At 34.6% G+C, this 18,684-nt stretch overlaps 1 protein-coding gene across 2 annotated transcripts in view; it reads right to left on the bottom strand.

Moving 5' to 3' along the window:
• Positions 588-18,684, bottom strand: part of IPMK (inositol polyphosphate multikinase) — a 45,262-nt gene continuing 27,165 nt past the window's right edge. For both annotated transcript variants that reach the window (XM_021073222.1, XM_021073221.1), the window contains exons 5-6: positions 8,286-8,367; positions 588-6,282 (exon numbers count right to left, since the gene is read on the bottom strand). In XM_021073222.1, the coding sequence (XP_020928881.1) occupies positions 5,660-6,282; positions 8,286-8,367 (705 nt within the window). In that variant the 3' untranslated portion in view covers positions 588-5,659. The remainder of the gene's footprint in view (positions 6,283-8,285; positions 8,368-18,684) is intronic.

The raw sequence follows: 18,684 nt of genomic DNA, 5'->3' as shown, positions 1-18,684 counted from the left end.
GTTAAGTCCAGAGTGTTAGATCTGTCAGTCACAGCCCCAATAACATTTTCCCACATTTATGTTTTTCTTCTACCAAGTAGTATACATCTTGAAGACAAGTACTAGATCCCTTATTCAACTTTTTTAAATCCGCAAAGCCAAATAGATAAGGGGGAGATATTGGACTGTGCCCTCCATTTTTAATGAATGAATGAAAAAAATAATTGGTCATTAATTAAGTAACTGATTCATGGAATTTCAAATACATGCCAAAATATCTTACCTATTTCTCAAGTTTTTAAATTACATTATACATTTTCACAGCCAAGTCAATTTATTTCTCTTATAGCATACTTCTCCTATGAGGTTGATTCCAAATATTTTAATCCTTAAGATAGAAAAAATAAATATTCATACAAAATAGCTGGACCTATTTTTTTCTTTTCCGTGCTCACGCTTCTACTAACATCCTGTCTTAAATCATCTTTGAATCTCTGATGATTTCCATAGATTTTGGTACATAGTATGTACTCAAATGTTTGTTGAATGAACAAGTTATTTTCAAACTATCATGAGTTTGTTAGCATATTACAATTAAAGAAAAAAGCGCCAATGCAAAACATTTTAATAGGGTGTCAAATATACAGTTATTAGAATTATCTAAATATCACTTATATAAAAATCATTGTATCACATTAGATGATTCTATAAAATAAAAACACAAATCACACATTAACAACAACCCCTGCAGTCCAAGAACACCCCCCATCAATAGTACAAATTACATTTTAAAAAAAGACATTGCTTAGACATTTAAACAAAAGTAACTCTGACTAAATACATTCATCCATCAAGTACAATAAATTTAGCATAGTCACTAAGAACACAATTTTAGGTGCAATATCACATGCTTTCAAAAATCCTCCAGTTCAGCTCCCATAGTAAAGTGTCTTTGTGCACACCGTTTTCATTTATATGCAGGTGCATCATACATCATATTTAAGACTATTTCACTTCATAATCAAATGTGTTAATATATATTGTAAATGAGTATGAGGCCAAAATTTAAGCCCAGTAATGACAAATTTTAACAACTAAAAAACTTTCTTTAGAGTATAATTTTACTAATTTAATTGCATGAATACGATTTCCTCTTACACTATCAAAATAAGTAAAAAAAATTTAAACATTAACGCCAAAAAGATGGAAACTCCAACCTTCCTAAGATGTTAACAAGCATTTTAACAATATAATCATTCTGTAAGACTGAAAGTAATTTCATATCCATTGCCAAATTTAAAATATCAGTGATTTGAAGACTGAGGCCTAAAATATTTGTACTAAGTTGTAAAGTACAATTTTTAAAATGTGTAGCAATTTGCTCATGAATATGTGATGGAATGCTTTTCACAGTAATATTACGTTAAAATACTCTAGGAATTCCCGGCATGGCACAGCGGAAACGAATCCGACTAGGAAACATGAGGTTGCGGGTTCAATTCCTGGCCTCGCTCAGTGGGTTAAGGATCCAGCATTGCCGTGAGCTGTAGTATAGGTCACGGACGAGGCTTGGATCTGGGGTTGCTGTGGCTCTGGTATAGGCCAGCAGCAACAGCTTCAATTAGACCCCCCAGCCTGGGAACCTCCATATGCCGCAGGTATGGCCCTAAAAAAAGACAAAAGACAAAAAAAAAAAAGAACACTACTCTAAATGAACAGTCTAAGCAAATGTACCTTTCCCAGCAAAAGTGAAAAATTAAGGCCTTTTAATGCTATCCATAAACTCAAATGCCAAAAAGAGGTTACAATACTGCAAAGTATTATTTTTAACCTCGTTAACATACTGTTAGTTGCTTTATCTCAATTACCTTATCTTTACACAAACTCAAATGCTAATTAATTTTATTATCTTTAAATAAATATGTATTTCTCCATATCTCTATTTCAATTAAGCCAGAACCCACCCCATCTAGACAGAATGCTGGAAATGGTCAGGGCTTAGTCTGATTGGTTCATAACTGTATATCCTGGGGTTAAAATAGGCAACATTGCTTGTTTTCCCAAAGTATAGACAACTACCTCTTTACATGACCAAATTAACAATATTTTTTTTTAAACTTAAGTCTAGGCTATGAAGACATTACAGGATGTAACAGAAGGATAACCAAGGCTACAATATATCAAATCAAGGTTAAAGGCACTGGATAAGGAAGATTATTACAAAGCCTTATAAAGAACTTTTAAGCAAATCAAGTTTTAAAGTATCAAATGCCAAAGTACTAAGAGCAAATGGTACCAAAATGATGACAATGCTTTAAATAGTGGCCAAAATTTCAAATAATATTCTTTCATTGTTTTACCATTTTCTTTCATCCTACATCATCTTTTAACATTCCCAATCCTAGAAACAAATGTTTTCAGCTGCATGAAACAAGAAAATTGCAACCGAAATATCTCTGAAAATTAATTCTATCGTAGGTTACATTATAAATTTGATATATAGGTGGTAAGGAGATACGAAGATCATCTTGGACATCATAAGAGTAAATTATAATCATTTTAAAAGTTCTTATTCAGTTGAACACAATCTAAAACCTCACAACAGCAAATTGTAGTGTAAAGAGGGCATAGTAAGTACAATCTTTCTAGATACATAAAGTAATGAATACTGAGTTGAAAATACCACACGCTTCATGTTAAGTCATTTAATATACACATTTTCACAACTGTTTCTTGAAAAACTATTTAGATAAAATATTTAGCATTTATCAATTTTTAATTTATTTGAATCTATGCAACTTCCATCCATATTAAAATATCAATTAATGTAAATACTTTTATTATAAAACTAATATACAATTTAAATTTTTATTAGAGAAATGTTATTCACTATCCACAATTTCTTAAAGTCCTTTCACGAGTGCATTCCCTAAGAAATACACTAAACTCATTGTTTATGTTTCCTAGTGGGGGAAAAAAACTATGATAATCCTATTAACCCAAACTATATCCTTATTATTATTTCTTAAACATTTAAGTGTTTTAAATATGCTTGGTGAACAGTGATCATCCATCCCCACAGTGGTAAATTTCAGCATAATGTTAAATGACTGGACTAGATACTAAAATGGTCACATGTAGATAACACAAACAGATACTTCTTCTGTTACATGTAAGCTTACTTATAAAGTAACATAAAATAGGATTGGATAACAGTGATTAAAAAAAAATGTAAACAAACAGAACCAATGTGAATCCCTTCCCTGAAAAACAAAAGATAAAAGCACTTGTTTTATTAAAACAAAACATTATCTATTGTATCAAAAAAGACATTGATTTTACAAAACTATATTTCCAAATATAGATAAAAGGAAATCTGGAATGGCCAATTCACACTTTATTAAGCTAAAATGCGCAAAGAATCTGATAATACTTCAATTTATTAAATTCATTGTACATAGGCTGATACCATCCCATACAAAAAAAATGTCTTGTTAAGATTCAAAATAGTGTTTAATCATCTGAGCTGAAGAGTTATTGAAGCACTATCCAAATAACAAAAACAACAACAACAAAAGTCTACATTGTAAGAGAAAAAAAAATAAAACTAAAAAAATTTCTAAGACTTGAAATTCAACCCCACCAAAAAAAGCTACAGCAATACCCATTTAGGCAGTTGGGAAAAATACGAAGTCCCTATGGAAAATAGCTACACTGGCTCTAAATAAAAAATTGAAAACAATCAAATTTTGCCGTAACAAATGCATATGAATTTTTAAAGTATTCGGGCTTAATAAATTCACTAAGCACAGAATTCATACAGCTTTTGGTATTCTCTTTGTGCTCAGATATTTGGAAAGTACATTCAGAGAGGGTTTGGAAGCTGAGATAAACACAAAATTGTGATACTTTGCTTCACACCAAAAAAAAAGAAAAAAAAGGAGCATGAATTTAAAAGTTTAATTTGGGGAGTTCCCGTCGTGGCTCAGTGGTTAACGAATCTGACTAGGAACCATGGGGTTGCAGGTTTGATCCCTGGCCTTGCTCAGTGGATTAAAGATCCAGCATTGCCGTGAGCTGTGGTATAGGTCGCAGACGCGGCTCAGATACTGCGTTGCTGTGGCTCTGGCATAGGCTGGCAGCTACAGCTCCGATTAGACCCCTAGCCTGGGAACCTCCACATGTCGTGGGAGCAGCCCAAGAAATGGCAAAAAGACACACAAAAAAATTTTTAAATAAATAAAAGTTTAATTTGGGGGATAAAAAGGGGGAACTGTCTAACAGTTCACAGCTCAAACAATTTTCAGGAATATGGCAAAACTGTTAACTACTTAGATGTTTTATTAGTGAATCAAAGTGCAAATAATGAAAACATAAACATCTGACATTTTTGCAAATTTAATTTCAAAGTTTTAAATGTTTTCAACAACAAATAACTAGTTATTTTTTAAAAGGTGGTGGATGTGAAACACAGATAATACTTACAAACCTAATTTTTCCAAGAAAAATAGCACTGCCCTCATTCCACGAAATTAAATCTCTGACTATGATATAAAATTGTAAGAATGAAAGAGAAGCATGAATTTACATATGCACCAAACTCTGCATGATGCACTGCAGACACACAGAAGTTTTACATTACACATGGTATTTTTGGTAACACTCAGAATGCTGGATGTTGTCCTTCATTGCTTATGAGAATTCTGAGAACACTCTTTAGCAACATATATTCATACCACTGCTTAACTAACTGGGGACATAAAAATACAAGTTATAAGAGAAAAAAACTCTCAAGTTATTTAAAGGAAAAATAATAGCTTTAATCATCCACCTTTTTAAAACTGCAGTCAGAGTAAAGGGTATATTATATGGTTTGTGATATTCGTCACAATGTAGTAAGTATATATTCTAAGTTTCCCATAAATGAAAGATCTTAAAAGAAAAACATTGTTCCCTGCAAATAACTTCCCTCTTCTTCTAACCCTGACAAGATTATCAGTGCCCTTAATTTCAAGACTTTTGTTGTTGTTGTTCGTTTCTAGTATCTTTTTCATGAAGTATGATATTCTGAAATACGTACATAAATGAAAATTAAAGGGAAAATCTTTTGGAATGTAATAATTTTAAATCATTTTACTAAGAAGCACCTTTTGATATGCTGGTCTGAACTTTTAATATAAAACCTCAAGAGTACTTATTTCTGTAGAATTTTCTCCAGTTTTAACAACTTCATACATAGCAATACTAAGGATATCAATCTGTGCTTTCTAGATTTTTGAAACTAGTCTAGTAATGCAGTAAGCTTAGATATGGCTCATTGTCAAAGTTGAGTGGACAGATTTCATGATAAATTGGCTACAGAAAGCTAACTAAACTCATAATGACTGAATAATGGTTTGCATTTTGCTTGAGCCAAATGGATGATGTTTAAGCCATGTACCACCACATTCCCTGCTTAACTTTCCTAAGTTTCTTCATTCTTCATAGATTTCTAATGAACAAATAATTAGTTTTCCTGAGTAAGGTTATAAAAAAGTTAACCCTTCTACCAAAAGTATAAAGACAAATAAAACGTAGACTCACAATACAAATTTTTTACATAGCATTACGAGTGCAGAGATATTAATTGCTGCTCTTCATTATGATTGCCCCGCCCATTTAAAAGACTGCAGCAAAGGATTCAATTGTCTAAAATACTCTGCAGTACAGTAATTAAATGCTTCAGCCCATAAACATATCCCTCATCTACAGTGTTGCTAGGGAACACATGAGCAAAGTCTATCATTCGAACTTCTACTTCTGCAATCTCTTGGCAACCAGTGGGAAGATGGTAGAAAACTTTTTCCAGTTGGGAAAGTACATTTCCATTTAAGTGTTCCTGTGACATGCTTTTCCACCCATTGTCTTGCTCTATATTTTCAACTTTTAATGAAGTCTGACTGTGATGCTTTTTTGAATACATTTTTCTGTGACGAGCATACATTTTGGATAAGCTTTTGCCCACTGAGGCCTCTATTTTTCCATTTGCTGTAGAATTTAACATGTGAAAATTATTATTGTACTCCAGTACATCTGTGTCTGAGAGTTGTCCTTTGGACAAAAACTTTTCTGCCAAAGTTCTGTCATTTGATCTTGTAGTAGTTGGCTGAGATGAACCTTCATAAACAAATAGTAATGAACTTGCATAAAAGTTAAGCTGCTTCTGACTTTCAAACCACTGCAGAATATTCTCAATCTTCTGAATACTGGCAGCAACAGCATCTTTTCTTAAGCAGAATCCATTATGAAAAAAACGAGAGACTCCTATAAAAAGGAAAATATTTGGATTATAATGAAATTAGGAAATAGTTATCATTTGAGAAGTAATCTCAGATACAATTCTTCACTTTTCTCCCATTAGCCCTTGCAATTAAATGTAAAGATAAGAATTCTAGTCAAATACAGAATCTTGGAGTTCAACTTAATTTCTGCAGAAGATGCTCTTACTAGTGAAATATTTTACTCAGACAAAAAAATTTATTACATGTATACTTCTAGTTTAGTGCTCTCTCTATATATTCTCTTAAGTAACAAGATTCCAAATTTGCTTCTTTTGCTATTATGAGGAATTTCATAGTTAAGATTCCTTTTTGTTAGAATCACATTCAAGAACTAATCTAGGGAGTTTCCATCGTGGTGCAGTGGAAATGAATCTGACTAGGAAGCATGAGGTTGAGGGTTTGATCCCTGGCCTTGCTCAGTGAGGTTGCCATGAGCTGTGGTGTAGGCTGTGGAAGTGGCTTGGATCTGGCGTTGCTGTGGCTGTGGTGTAAGCCGGCAGCTGTAGCTCTGAATAAACCCCTAGCCTGGGAACCTCCATGTGCTGCAGGTGCGGTCCTAAAAAGCAAAAAAGAACTAATCTAGAACCCACAGTCAAATCATAATTGCTTTAATGATGCCAAGAGCCCATCACCAAAATACAAAACCATAACTGTACTTAATTTTTTGTTCTCTATAATATAGATTAAATCAATCTTTTCACAAAAGTTAAGCTTGCTTTGGGGACTAGTACTACTTCAAGTTCAATATGTTATTCAAAATTGAGACTTTCACATCTTCTAACCTGTCAGATTAGGCCTCTTTTAAAATTATTTATACATATTTTATTGTATTTGGGAATTTATTGGTATATATTTTTTAATTTTTGTTGTTTCCCAGCTTTGGGACAGAAATTGCTAAAAAATATATTCATATTAAACTGAGAAATATTTTTGTCTTTTTTTTGCTATTTCTTGGGCCGCTCCCATGGCATATGGAGATTCCCAGGCTAGGGGTCGAATCGGAGCTGTAGCCACCGGCCTACACCAGAGCCACAGCAACGCAGGATCTGAGCCGCGTCTGCAACCCACACCACAGCTCACGGCAACGCCGGATCATTAACCCACTGAGCAAGGGCAGGGACCGAACCCGCAACCTCATGGTTCCTAGTCGGATTCGTTAACCACTATGCCACAACGGGAACTCCTGAGAAATACTTTAATAAAGGGCCAATCAATATTATCTTGTTATGGTTAAGTATTTCAGGGCAAATACCAATTGTTAAGAGCAAACACTGGGGATGCTTATTTTGTCTACATGAAATGAAAATTCTTCAAACTTATGTATATGTATGATTGGGTCACTTCGTTGTACAGCAGAAATGGCACAACATTGCAGATCAACTATACTTTAAAAAAATTCTTCAAACTATTTACACTACTCATAAGCTCTTCCCCATCTCAGAGCTAAGAATAAACTTTATTAGAATATTATTTTTGGATATCTACGATATCATTGCTAAATATTTATCTTGACCATAAATATTTTAGAAACATATTATGTTAATATTTATATAAACTACTTGTAATGCCACTTGTTTATTTGGTACATAGTTCCAGAAACTTGTTAAGTTAAACTTGCACATGTAAAACCTTTTTTATTATAGTTAATTTACAATGTTGTGTCCATTTCTGCCGTACAAAGTGACCCAGTCATAAACACACACACACATACATATATATTTTCTTTTTCTCACATTATCCTCCATCACATTAGTCACCACGAGTGACTAGATATAGTTCCCTGTGCTATACAGTTAGCATCTCATTGCTTATCCACTCCAAATCCACTAGTTTGCATCTACTAACCCCAAACACCCAGTCCATCCCACTCCCTTCTCCTCCTCCTTGGCAATCACAAGTCTGTTCTCCATGTCCACATGGAAAATCTTAAATTATTTTGATAACTGTGTAAGTAAAAGCACTGAAGTATGGTTTTTTAATCCTTACCATCCTTTAGAGTTTCTTTTGTTAAGCTTCTTCCATAGTGTTGGTTTTGTGTCTCATAGCTATCAGAATGAACATGGTAAACCTGTCAGAAAAAGCAATGCATATTAAAGACTAATTTGACTACAGGGGATTTATCCTAGCAATGCAAGGATGGTGAAACATGGGAAGATCTACTCATATAACTCATTCTGATGGATTTATGATAAAAAAAAATCATATTGTCATAGCAATGGATGCTAAAAAGGCATTTAGCAAATTTACATGCACTATTGTTGAAAACTCTTTAGGATAGATCAGTATTTCCAATTTGAAAAAAATTAGCTTAATCCACCAAAAGTTAGCATCAAGTTTAAAACAGAAGGAAGCATCTGTCCTAAAATACAAGAAACTTCCACAAAAAAATATGCTACCACAATGTTTTTTATCATCATTATTATCTAATATTGTCCTGGAGTTTCTAGCAAATACAAATAGGTAAGAGAAAGAAATAAAAGGCATAATAATTTGAAAAGTAAAATAAACTTTCATAATATAAACGACAGGTTAGAAAATGAAACAAAAGACTCTATTTACAATTAACAATAAAAAAGAAATAAAACATAGTTATAAACTAAAAAAGACTAAGGTGTAAATAAAGACATCTTTAGAACATTCCTAAGACATATACACAAACACATATCCATGTTCTCAGAGAGCATGATTCAGCATCATAAGAGATATAACTAATCCAGAGGGAGTTCCCATCATGGCACAATGGAAACTAACCCAACTAGTATCCATCCGTGAGGATGTGGGTTTGACCCCTGGCCCCACTCAGTAGGTTAAGGATCCAGCATTGCCTGTGAGCTGTGGTGTAGGACTCCCAGCCTGGAAACTTCCATATGCCACACCTGTGGCCCTAAAAGGGGAAGAAAAAAAAAAAAGGTAAAACTAATCCAGAAATAAAATGAGACACCAATAATTATTTTCATCATATAAACTAACTTTAAAGTTCATACAGAAAAACAATAGCTAGGAAAAATCCAAATGAGATTAGCAGAGGGACTAAACTTGCATCTTGTCAGATATCAAAACATACTTTATTTATATTTCTTTCATTAAGGGATAAATGACAAGGAGAGATAAATGATAAGTATGATTTTACATATTTAAAGTGTACAATATGATTATCTGGTATACATATACTTTGTGGGATGATTGCTGAGATCAAGAAAATAAACAAATACATCACCCCACATAGTTAACTCATTTTTAGTATGTGTATGTGGTGAGAATGCTTAAGATCTACTCTCAGGAAATTTCAAGTATATAATATTACATTATTAACTATAGTCACCACCTATGGACATTTAGCTCCTCAGAACTTATTCACCTTATAAGTGACTTTGTACCTTCTGACCTACATCTCCCCATTTCCCTCTCCCCCAAGCCTCTGGAAACCTCCATTTTATTCTGTTTCTATGAAGCCAATTTTGTTTAAGGGGTTTCTCTTTTTTGATTCCACATTTAAGTGCTCCCACACAGTATCTGTCTTTCTTTGGCTGGCTTATTCCACTTAGCAAAATGCCCTCATGGTTTCATCCATGGCAGGATTTCCTTCTTTCTTGTGGCTCAAAAATATTCCATTGTTTTGATAAAGAATCCATCTTCTTAGGAGTGCAGATATCTCTTCAAGACAGTAATTCCATTAAAATATATTTTAGAATCAAAAATGTAAGAGAAGTTTACATGTGATAATGGTATTGTAAACTAGTAGAAAAAGATAACTAAGTGATATTATAAGAATTACTTAGTGATCTGGAAAAAAAATAAGTTGTATTTATAACTTACAGCAGGATAAATGTTAAATACATTGAAGATCAAAGTGAACAAAACAAAATGATAAAAGTGCCTCTCCCGCAAAGATGGAATTATTCTTAGCTAACTGATAATTAAGGAAGGCATTTCTAACTCAAACTCAGAAATTTGCATCATATACTTTTTTTTTAATGTTCAGTGTTTTTGCTATGAAGAAGTCAAAAGACAAACAGAAAAGGTAATTTAAAGGTACTTGAAGAGTTCACAGAAATCAAACAGCTCTCAAAGATACCAGGTACAGAGCCTTCCCCAAAATTATGGCAACCAAAAATGTCTGCAGACATTGCCAATGACTCCATAGGGAACAAAATTGCTCCTGATTCAAAACCATTGCTCTATATCAGGCAGGCTGCCAATAACTACCACAATTATAAACCCATATAAGCTCAGCAATTCCCCTCTAGGAACTTATCCCATAAATACCCTAGCACTCTGGTGGAATGAGGTAGGTCCTGGTTACTCATTTGAAACATTATTTGCAATAGCAAAAGATTGGAAACATTCAAAGGATCCATCAAAGTGAGCCAGTTAAATTATAATACTGTGCCACTACAGAAAAATCTCTGTATGTTTAAATGGGAAAAAAGCAAGATACAGAACAGTGTTCAGAATAAGTTTTGCAATGAAAGAATACATATATGCGGTGTTTACTTGTATATGTTTAAAATATCCCTGGAAGGACACTTAGGGGGAAAAAAAAAACTATAACATAGTATCCTGTGTGGGGGGTGACTTCTCACTCTATATATTTCTAAACTCTTGGAGTTTGAACCATACAACAATGTATATCATCAATTTTAAGTATTTTTAAGAAACATTAAGAATATATTGCTTTAGGAGTTCCTGTGGTAGCACAGTAGTAACGAACCCGACTAGAATCCATGGGGATGCAAGTCTGATCCCTGGCCTTGCTCAGTGGGTTAAGGATCTGGTGCTGCCATGAGCTGTGGTGTAGGTCGCAGACATGCCTCGGATCTGGCATTGCTGTGGCTGTGACATAGGCGGCAGCTACGGTTCAGATTCACACTCTAGCTAGGAACCTTCATATGCCGCAGGTGTAGCCCTAAAAAGGAACAAAAGGCGGGGGGGGAATGTATTGCTTTAAAAAGATACATGCACCTATACTTTCATAGCAACACTATTCACAACAGCCAAGACATGGAAGCAATGGAAATGTCCATAAACAGATGAATGGATTAAGAAGATATGGTACATATCTAGAATGGAATACTACTCAGTTATAAAAAAGAATGAAATAATGCCATTTGCAGCAACATGGATGCAACTAAAGATTACCATACTGAGTGAAGTAAGTCAGAAAAAGAAAGGCAAATACCATTTGATACTGCTTACATGTGGAATCTAAAATACGGCATAAATGAACCTATCTACAAAACAGGAATAGATTCACACAGAGAACAGACTTGTAGTTGCCAAGGGGGAGGGACAAGGAGTGGGATGGACTAGGAATTTGAGATTAGCAGATGAAACTACTACATTTAGAATGGGTAAGCAATGAGGTCCTACTGTATAGCACAGGGGACTATATCTGGTCTCTTGGGATAGACCATGATGGAAGAGAATATAAGAAAGGGAATACACGTATGACCAGGTCATTTTACGGTATAGCAGAAATTGGCACAACACTGTAAATCAAATACACTTGAACATAATTTTTTTATTTTAAAAAAGGAATATATTGCTTTAGATACTGATATTTGGTAAATCTCATTCTGATATGGCTAATTACCATCTACCTCAAATGCTCCACTTTATTCAAAAAGTTCAAAACAGAATTGTGTTCTTACACACACTTACTGCCTATTAAAGAAATATAATTTATCCTGAACCAAGTGTTACAATGAATGGAAGAAAGCATTTTGTAAATACCAAAATTACATTTGACTGGAGGAAAACCTATTTTTATAAGAACAGTTAATCATCCAAAATGGGTTTTAAAAAACCACAACATTCGCGTTCTCTATACACAGAAATGTTTTTAAAAGGATTTTCAAAGTGACAGAGATATCAGCTACTGCTACCTGGCAATCATATGGCAATATATAAATGTATCAAATCAACATGTTATATAACTCAAATATACACCATGTTATATGTCATTTATGTTGCAGTAAAAAAGGATGAAACTGGAAGTTGCCTTGTGGTGCAGCAGGTTCAGGATCTGGTGTTGCTGCAGCTGTGGCGCAGGTCGCAAACTGTTGTGCAGGTTTGATCCCTGGCCCAGGAACTTCCACGTCATGGACATAGCCAAAAAAAAAAATTAAAGTTGCATTTAAAAAAAAAAAAAGGATGAAATTAAGAAAATAATCTGAATAAATATATTAAACACAAAAAAATGAGAAGAATTTTCAAATATCCAATCACATAAACTACAAACTAGGAAATGTACCCCCAAAAGAAGATTTTCAAAACTGTCACCATGCTACTATTCAGGGATGTGTTATCTGAGATAAATTAAATTTTTTTTGAAAAAATCTAAATTTCATATATAGACCAAAGCTAAATAGTTTCAATGGGGCTCCTTTATTGATATTTTCCTCTTCCTCTACTTACTTTTTATTTACTTATTATTGAAGTATAGTTAATTTACAATGTTGCATTTGTTTCAAGTGCCTCTATTTACTTCTATTTTACCAGTTAAGGCTAAAATGGAAAGAGATCTGAGAATTTCTCCAGTCTCTACCCAACCCCTAGTCTTGGTCAGTTGCAAACATGTATGTAAATCAAAAGTTATAGTATCACCTTAAAAATACCTAAATAGGTAGCAAAAATGGTAAATTTTTTTATTAATGGAAAGGAAAGCTGGAGGACATGAGGAGGACAGAATGACAAGGAAAAAAAAAAAAAAAAGGTCCAGCACATCCTGGATAATATTTCACCATATGAGTTGCTTATTTTGCATGAACTCGGCATTTTCGTGGCACAGTAAGTTAAGGATCAGGCGTTGTCATTGCAGTGACCCAGGTTGCTGCTGTGTTGTGGGTTCCTGGGAACTTCTACACAACACAGATGTGGCCCCCCCCCCAAAAAAAAGAAAGAAAACCAAAACATACATATACATGAACTCATGTCAAGAGCAAACCAACTCAAATATCTTTAGCAAAACACATTTCCTATTAAATCAATTCCTATTAATGGGAAAGAGAAATTTGAAGGATTACTGTCATATACTATTAGAGAGAAAAGAGATATACAAAGAGTCTGATTTTTAGACAATGTGATCAATAAAGATCAAAAGAGAAGAATCTTTTCCCCCAGTAATTACGAATCAGTACTTAAGATATGTGACTTTTCCCCTAAGGGTAATACATATTTCTTTGTTGAAAATTTAAGTTATTGCCAAAAACATACTGGAACATCTAAAAAATTATCTAAAATCTTAAATTACCTATTTTAAAGAAATTTCAGGTGAATTTCTACAAATTGTGTTTCAATTACTTGTGGTTAATAAATATAATAAATCCCTCTAGTTACAGCAGGTTTTCAGAATCAATACAAAATGGGAAAATTTAAACAACCATGTACGCAATAGTTTACCCATAAGGATGCTACTTCAATAAAACAGTAAATCCCAGAGAAACTGCTAATATATTAACTTCTCTGATATTTTAAGTCTGACACTTTAAGCTAATACACATATACCCCACTTAGCTATATGTATAGTATGCTCCAGTCAACTTACGTACTCTCTTATTTCATGATATGCTCTTCTTCTTCTTGGTTTTCTAAGTATTATTTTCCCTGTGAGCTCAAAATGCTATCCCCAAGTCACTCTATCCCCCTCCTCCCTTGACTCTTATGTTCCTATTCTGCTCTCTTTTATAACACAGATCTTGATAAATCTTGTCATTAAACCAAAGGGAGTCATTATCTACACCACCTTGGGAACAAGGAAATAAAAATGTAATTGCTGATATTCATTTAAAAATAAAGAATACCTAAATCAGCATTTCTTCAACCCACCAAACCTCTTCTACTGTTGGTCAAACATAAGAGGAAAAATATTTTAAAACTGTTATGTTTGATAAACTTCAGTCTATTCAGTAATATCAAGGGTTTTATGTTGTTTTAAATTTTTTTTTTTTTTTGTCTTTTTTCTATTTCTTAGGCCGCTCCCACGGCATATGGAGGTTCCCAGGCTAGGAGTCCAATCAGACCTGTAGCCGCCAGCCTACACCAGAGCCACAGCAATGCCAGATCCGAGCCGCGTCTGTGACCTACACCACAGCTCACGGCAACACCGGATCCTTAACCCCCTGAGCAAGGCCAGGGATCGAACCAGCAACCTCATGGTTCCTAGTCGGATTCATTAACCACTGGGCCACGATGGGAACTCTGGAAATGTTTTTTTTTTTTTTTTTTTTTTTTTCCGTCTTTTTGCTGTTTCTTGGGCCTCTCCCGCGGCATATGGAGGTTCCCAGGCTAGGGGTCGAATCAGAGCTGTAGCCTCCGGCCTATGCCAGAGCCACAGCAACGTGGAATCCGAGCCGCGTCTGCAACCTACACTACAGCTCACGGCAACGCCGGACCCACTGAGCAAGGACAGGGACCGAACCCACAACCTCTTGGTTCCTAGTCGGATTCATTAACCACTGCGCCACGACGGGAATTCCTATGTTGTTTTAATTTAAAGGCATGACTGTCTTAGAGGAAAATTCTTAAATTTGGAACATCGATTCTAAAATTATCCAAGTCTATCTTTATTAGTCTATAAACCCTTTGTGATTAAAAAGTTTAATGAATTTAACACCTACAAAAGAAATAAACTATTTGAAAAAATTAAAATTCAAGGTATGTCTCCCAATTTTAGTATTCTAGAATTATAATTAAACCTATATTCACATTATCACTCTCACTTATTATTTCATACTTCAATCTTATCTCTTCTCAGATAAGTAAACAACAGGTAATTGTAAACTAACTACTATAGAAAGGAAACTATGAGAACAAAAATAGGGGAACCCAAATTGATCTACACATCCAACATAATTCCTAACAAAATTTCAGCTGACACTTCTCCACACAAAGTGACAAGTTGATCCTAAAATTCATGTGAGGCTGAAGGGACCCAGAATAGTCAAAATAATCTTGGAGAAGAACAATGAAGTTGGAAGTCTGACAATTGATGGTTTCAAAATTCACTCCAAAGTTACATTAAATCAAGACAGAGTGGTTCTGAAAAAATATCTTCAATGAGCTATGACTTCATACCTGTTAGAATGGCCATTATTAAAAAGGCAAAAAATAACAAGAGAATTTGGAGAAAAGGGAACCTCTGAGTACTACTGGTAGGAATGTAAACTGGTGCGGCAACTATGGAAAACAGTATGGAAATTCTTTAAAATCTTAAAAATACACAGCACTGGGAACTGTATCTAGTCACTTATGATGTAGCATGATAATGTGAGAAAAAAGAATGTATACATGTACATGTAACTGGGTCACCTTGCTATATAGTACAAAATTGACAGAACACTGTAAACCAGCTATAATGGAAAAAAATTAAAATCATTATAAAAAAAATAGAACCACTATTATGATCCTGCAACTGTACTCCTGGGTATATATCCAAGGAAATGGAAACAGGATTATCATGTATATATCTGCACTCCCTGTTCAATGCTAAATGAAATAAGCCAGCTAAAGAAAGACAAATACCGCATAGTACCACTTATATATGAAAGCCAAAAAAACAAAACAAACTTATAGAAAAGTGGTTACCAAGGGCTGGGAGGAGGTGGGGGAAATAGGAAGAGGTTGGTAAAAGAGTATAATCCTCCAGTTATAAGATGAATAAAGCCTGAGGATCTAATGTAAAATATGGTGACTAAATTGATAACACTGTATTGCATAACTAAAATTTGCTGAGAGAAAAGAACTTAAATGTTCTCACACATACAAATAAAAGATATGTGAGATGACAGACGTGTAAATTAATTAGATGAAGGGAGTCCTTTCACAATGTGTTAAGTGTATCAAATCACCACAATGTACACTTTAAACATCTTACAATTTTATGTCAATTATACCTCAATAGAGCTGAAGAAAAAAAAGAGACAGTGCTGTTCTGGCATAAAGATAGACAATATGGGTCAATAGAACAGAACTGAGAGTCCAGAAATAAACTCTCATATTATGGTCAATTTATTTTCAACAAGGGCGTCAAGAGCATTCATTGGGGGAAAGATGGCACTGGGACGACTGGATATTCACAGGCAAAAAAATAAAGTGTGACTCCCTTTTTCAAACCACACACAAAAAAACTAACTTAAAATGTACATGTATCTCAGTGTAAGATTTTCAACTATAGAAGAAAAATAGGAGTAGATCTTCATGACTTTAGGTTAGGCAATGGTTTCTTATTGACCAAGAAACTATTGTGACACCTGGGCCCTTTCCTCCTGGAACGCATTTCTTAGGCCGTGACCTTCAAAACGAAAAATGCTGACCATGGACCGTGGATCTTTGATTGAAGATCCTGGCCTATACTTTTTTCCTAATGCCAGCCAGGGCATACATTTTCGCCACAGCGGAAAAAGCATCCACAAAAGGGACGGGTGAGTGAATACGGTAATGCAGTATAATCCTCCCTCCCCCTTTTAAGGGTAATAATTAAAGTAATCATGTTGAGAGTTCCTGCTGTGGCACAGAGGATTGATCGATGGCATCTCTGCATCACCAGGACACAGGTCCAATTACCCGCCTGGCACAGTGGGTTAAAAGGATCCAGTGTTGCCACAGCTGCGATTCGGATCTGATCCCTGGCACAGGAATTCCATATAACCTGGGGCCAGACAATGCATACTTACATACTGACCTAAATATATAAATAATTGACAGAAAAAGCAATGTTGTCACTGCCTGGGTGGTGGGGGGGACAAAATAAAATAATATACATAAAAAAATAAGAGAGACTTCTCTGGGAGTTCTCACAGTGGGTTAAGGATCCAGCGCTGCTGCAGCTGTGGCACAGGCTGCAGCTGTAGCTGCAGCTCAGATTCAAAATCCCTGTCCCAGGAACTATGCCACAGGTATGGCAAAAAAAAAAAAAAAAAGAGAGAGAGACTAGTCTGGAGAGGAATCATTTTTATAATGAGACTCAGGTGCCTGGGAATTAAGATCAATAGGATTGACAGATGGCTCTGAGAGGTGATGGTACCATAAGGTTTCTCCCTCATACAACTGGATGTATGATGATGCCATTTATTGACACAGAGAATAATAAAAGATTTGCTGCTACTATTGTGGTTGTTACTCTGCAAGAGGGATGTATGTCAGCTTTTTACATATTAGTCCCAGATGTCTTTAATTTATCTAAGTAAAATGTTTAATAGGCTGTTAGCTATATAGATTAGATCAAAGGAAAACCAGAGGCTAAAGATATAAGTTTGAGTTATCAGTTTAAGTGAAACTAAACCGATGAAAACAAAAGACACGGCTTAAGTAGAAATAAAAGAGAGGGAGACAGTAAAATAAAACTAAGCAGAATGCCTCAATATTTAAAGAATAAATAGAGGGAAATGACGTTAATGAAGAAGACTGCAAAGTGGTCTTAGGAAAAAAACAGGAGAGGGTATAGAACACACAAAAAAAATGTTTCAAGGAAAACCTAGTCAGTGCTGAAGGCTGCTTTTCAAAGTGAAGAGGAGTAATTAAAAATGCTATTTGAATTCAGTGACATGGAGATGTCATTAGGGACCTTAGTGAAGAGCCAACTGAGTGGCATGATGGAGCTGAAGCCAGATTGGAATGGGCTGAAGAGTATTGAGTGGGAAATAAGGCAACAGAAACAACTATAATTAGTTTGGTTGCAAAGGGGGAAACAAGTTAATTCCACTGCTAGAAAGCAGAGCAAGATAAGGATGGGTTTTGACTTTTTTTTTAATATAGAGGGATTTGAACATATATTAAATAAAAAGGAAAACAAAGCTACAGAGAAAAGTTGAAGATACAAAAAAGACATGAAAATCAACAGTATTAGGCTCCTGAAGAAGTAGGAGGGAATGAGACCCAGAGAACATAGGGAAGTACTGTCCTTGGAAGGATGAAAAATTCCTCAATGTGACAGGAAAGAATAAAGAGGAAATGAAAGCACTTGCAGGTTAGGTATGTACATCTGTTAGCAGGAAATTAAAAGAAATCCTGGATGATGGCTTATTTTTCTAAAGCAGAAGACAGTTATCTGCTAAAAGAGAAGGAAAGTGGGAGGGTGAGAGATTTGAAAACAGTAAACATTTAAACAGCTGCCCAGTCAGATTCCTGTGGGATGTTTATTCCTTGTTTTACCATTATTCCATTATCACTTTCCCCTTTACTATATACTCACATTTAATTAGAGTTTTCCAAAATGAAATAACTTATCAACAATATCTTTGGTTTTATTTACAATCAGAATACCAAAGTCAATTATGCTGTAATAACTATCACATTAATTCATTTATAATGCTTCCGACTAACTCTCCTGTTTAAAACTCAAAAGGAAGACTATATATCACCTTACATGATGAACTGCAAAACTATT

The sequence above is a fragment of the Sus scrofa genome, chromosome 14, assembly GCF_000003025.6.
Source record: "Sus scrofa isolate TJ Tabasco breed Duroc chromosome 14, Sscrofa11.1, whole genome shotgun sequence".
NCBI lineage: Eukaryota > Metazoa > Chordata > Mammalia > Artiodactyla > Suidae > Sus > Sus scrofa.
The sequence above is the reverse complement of the archived record's forward strand: the minus strand, read 5'-3'. Positions and strand labels throughout refer to the sequence as shown.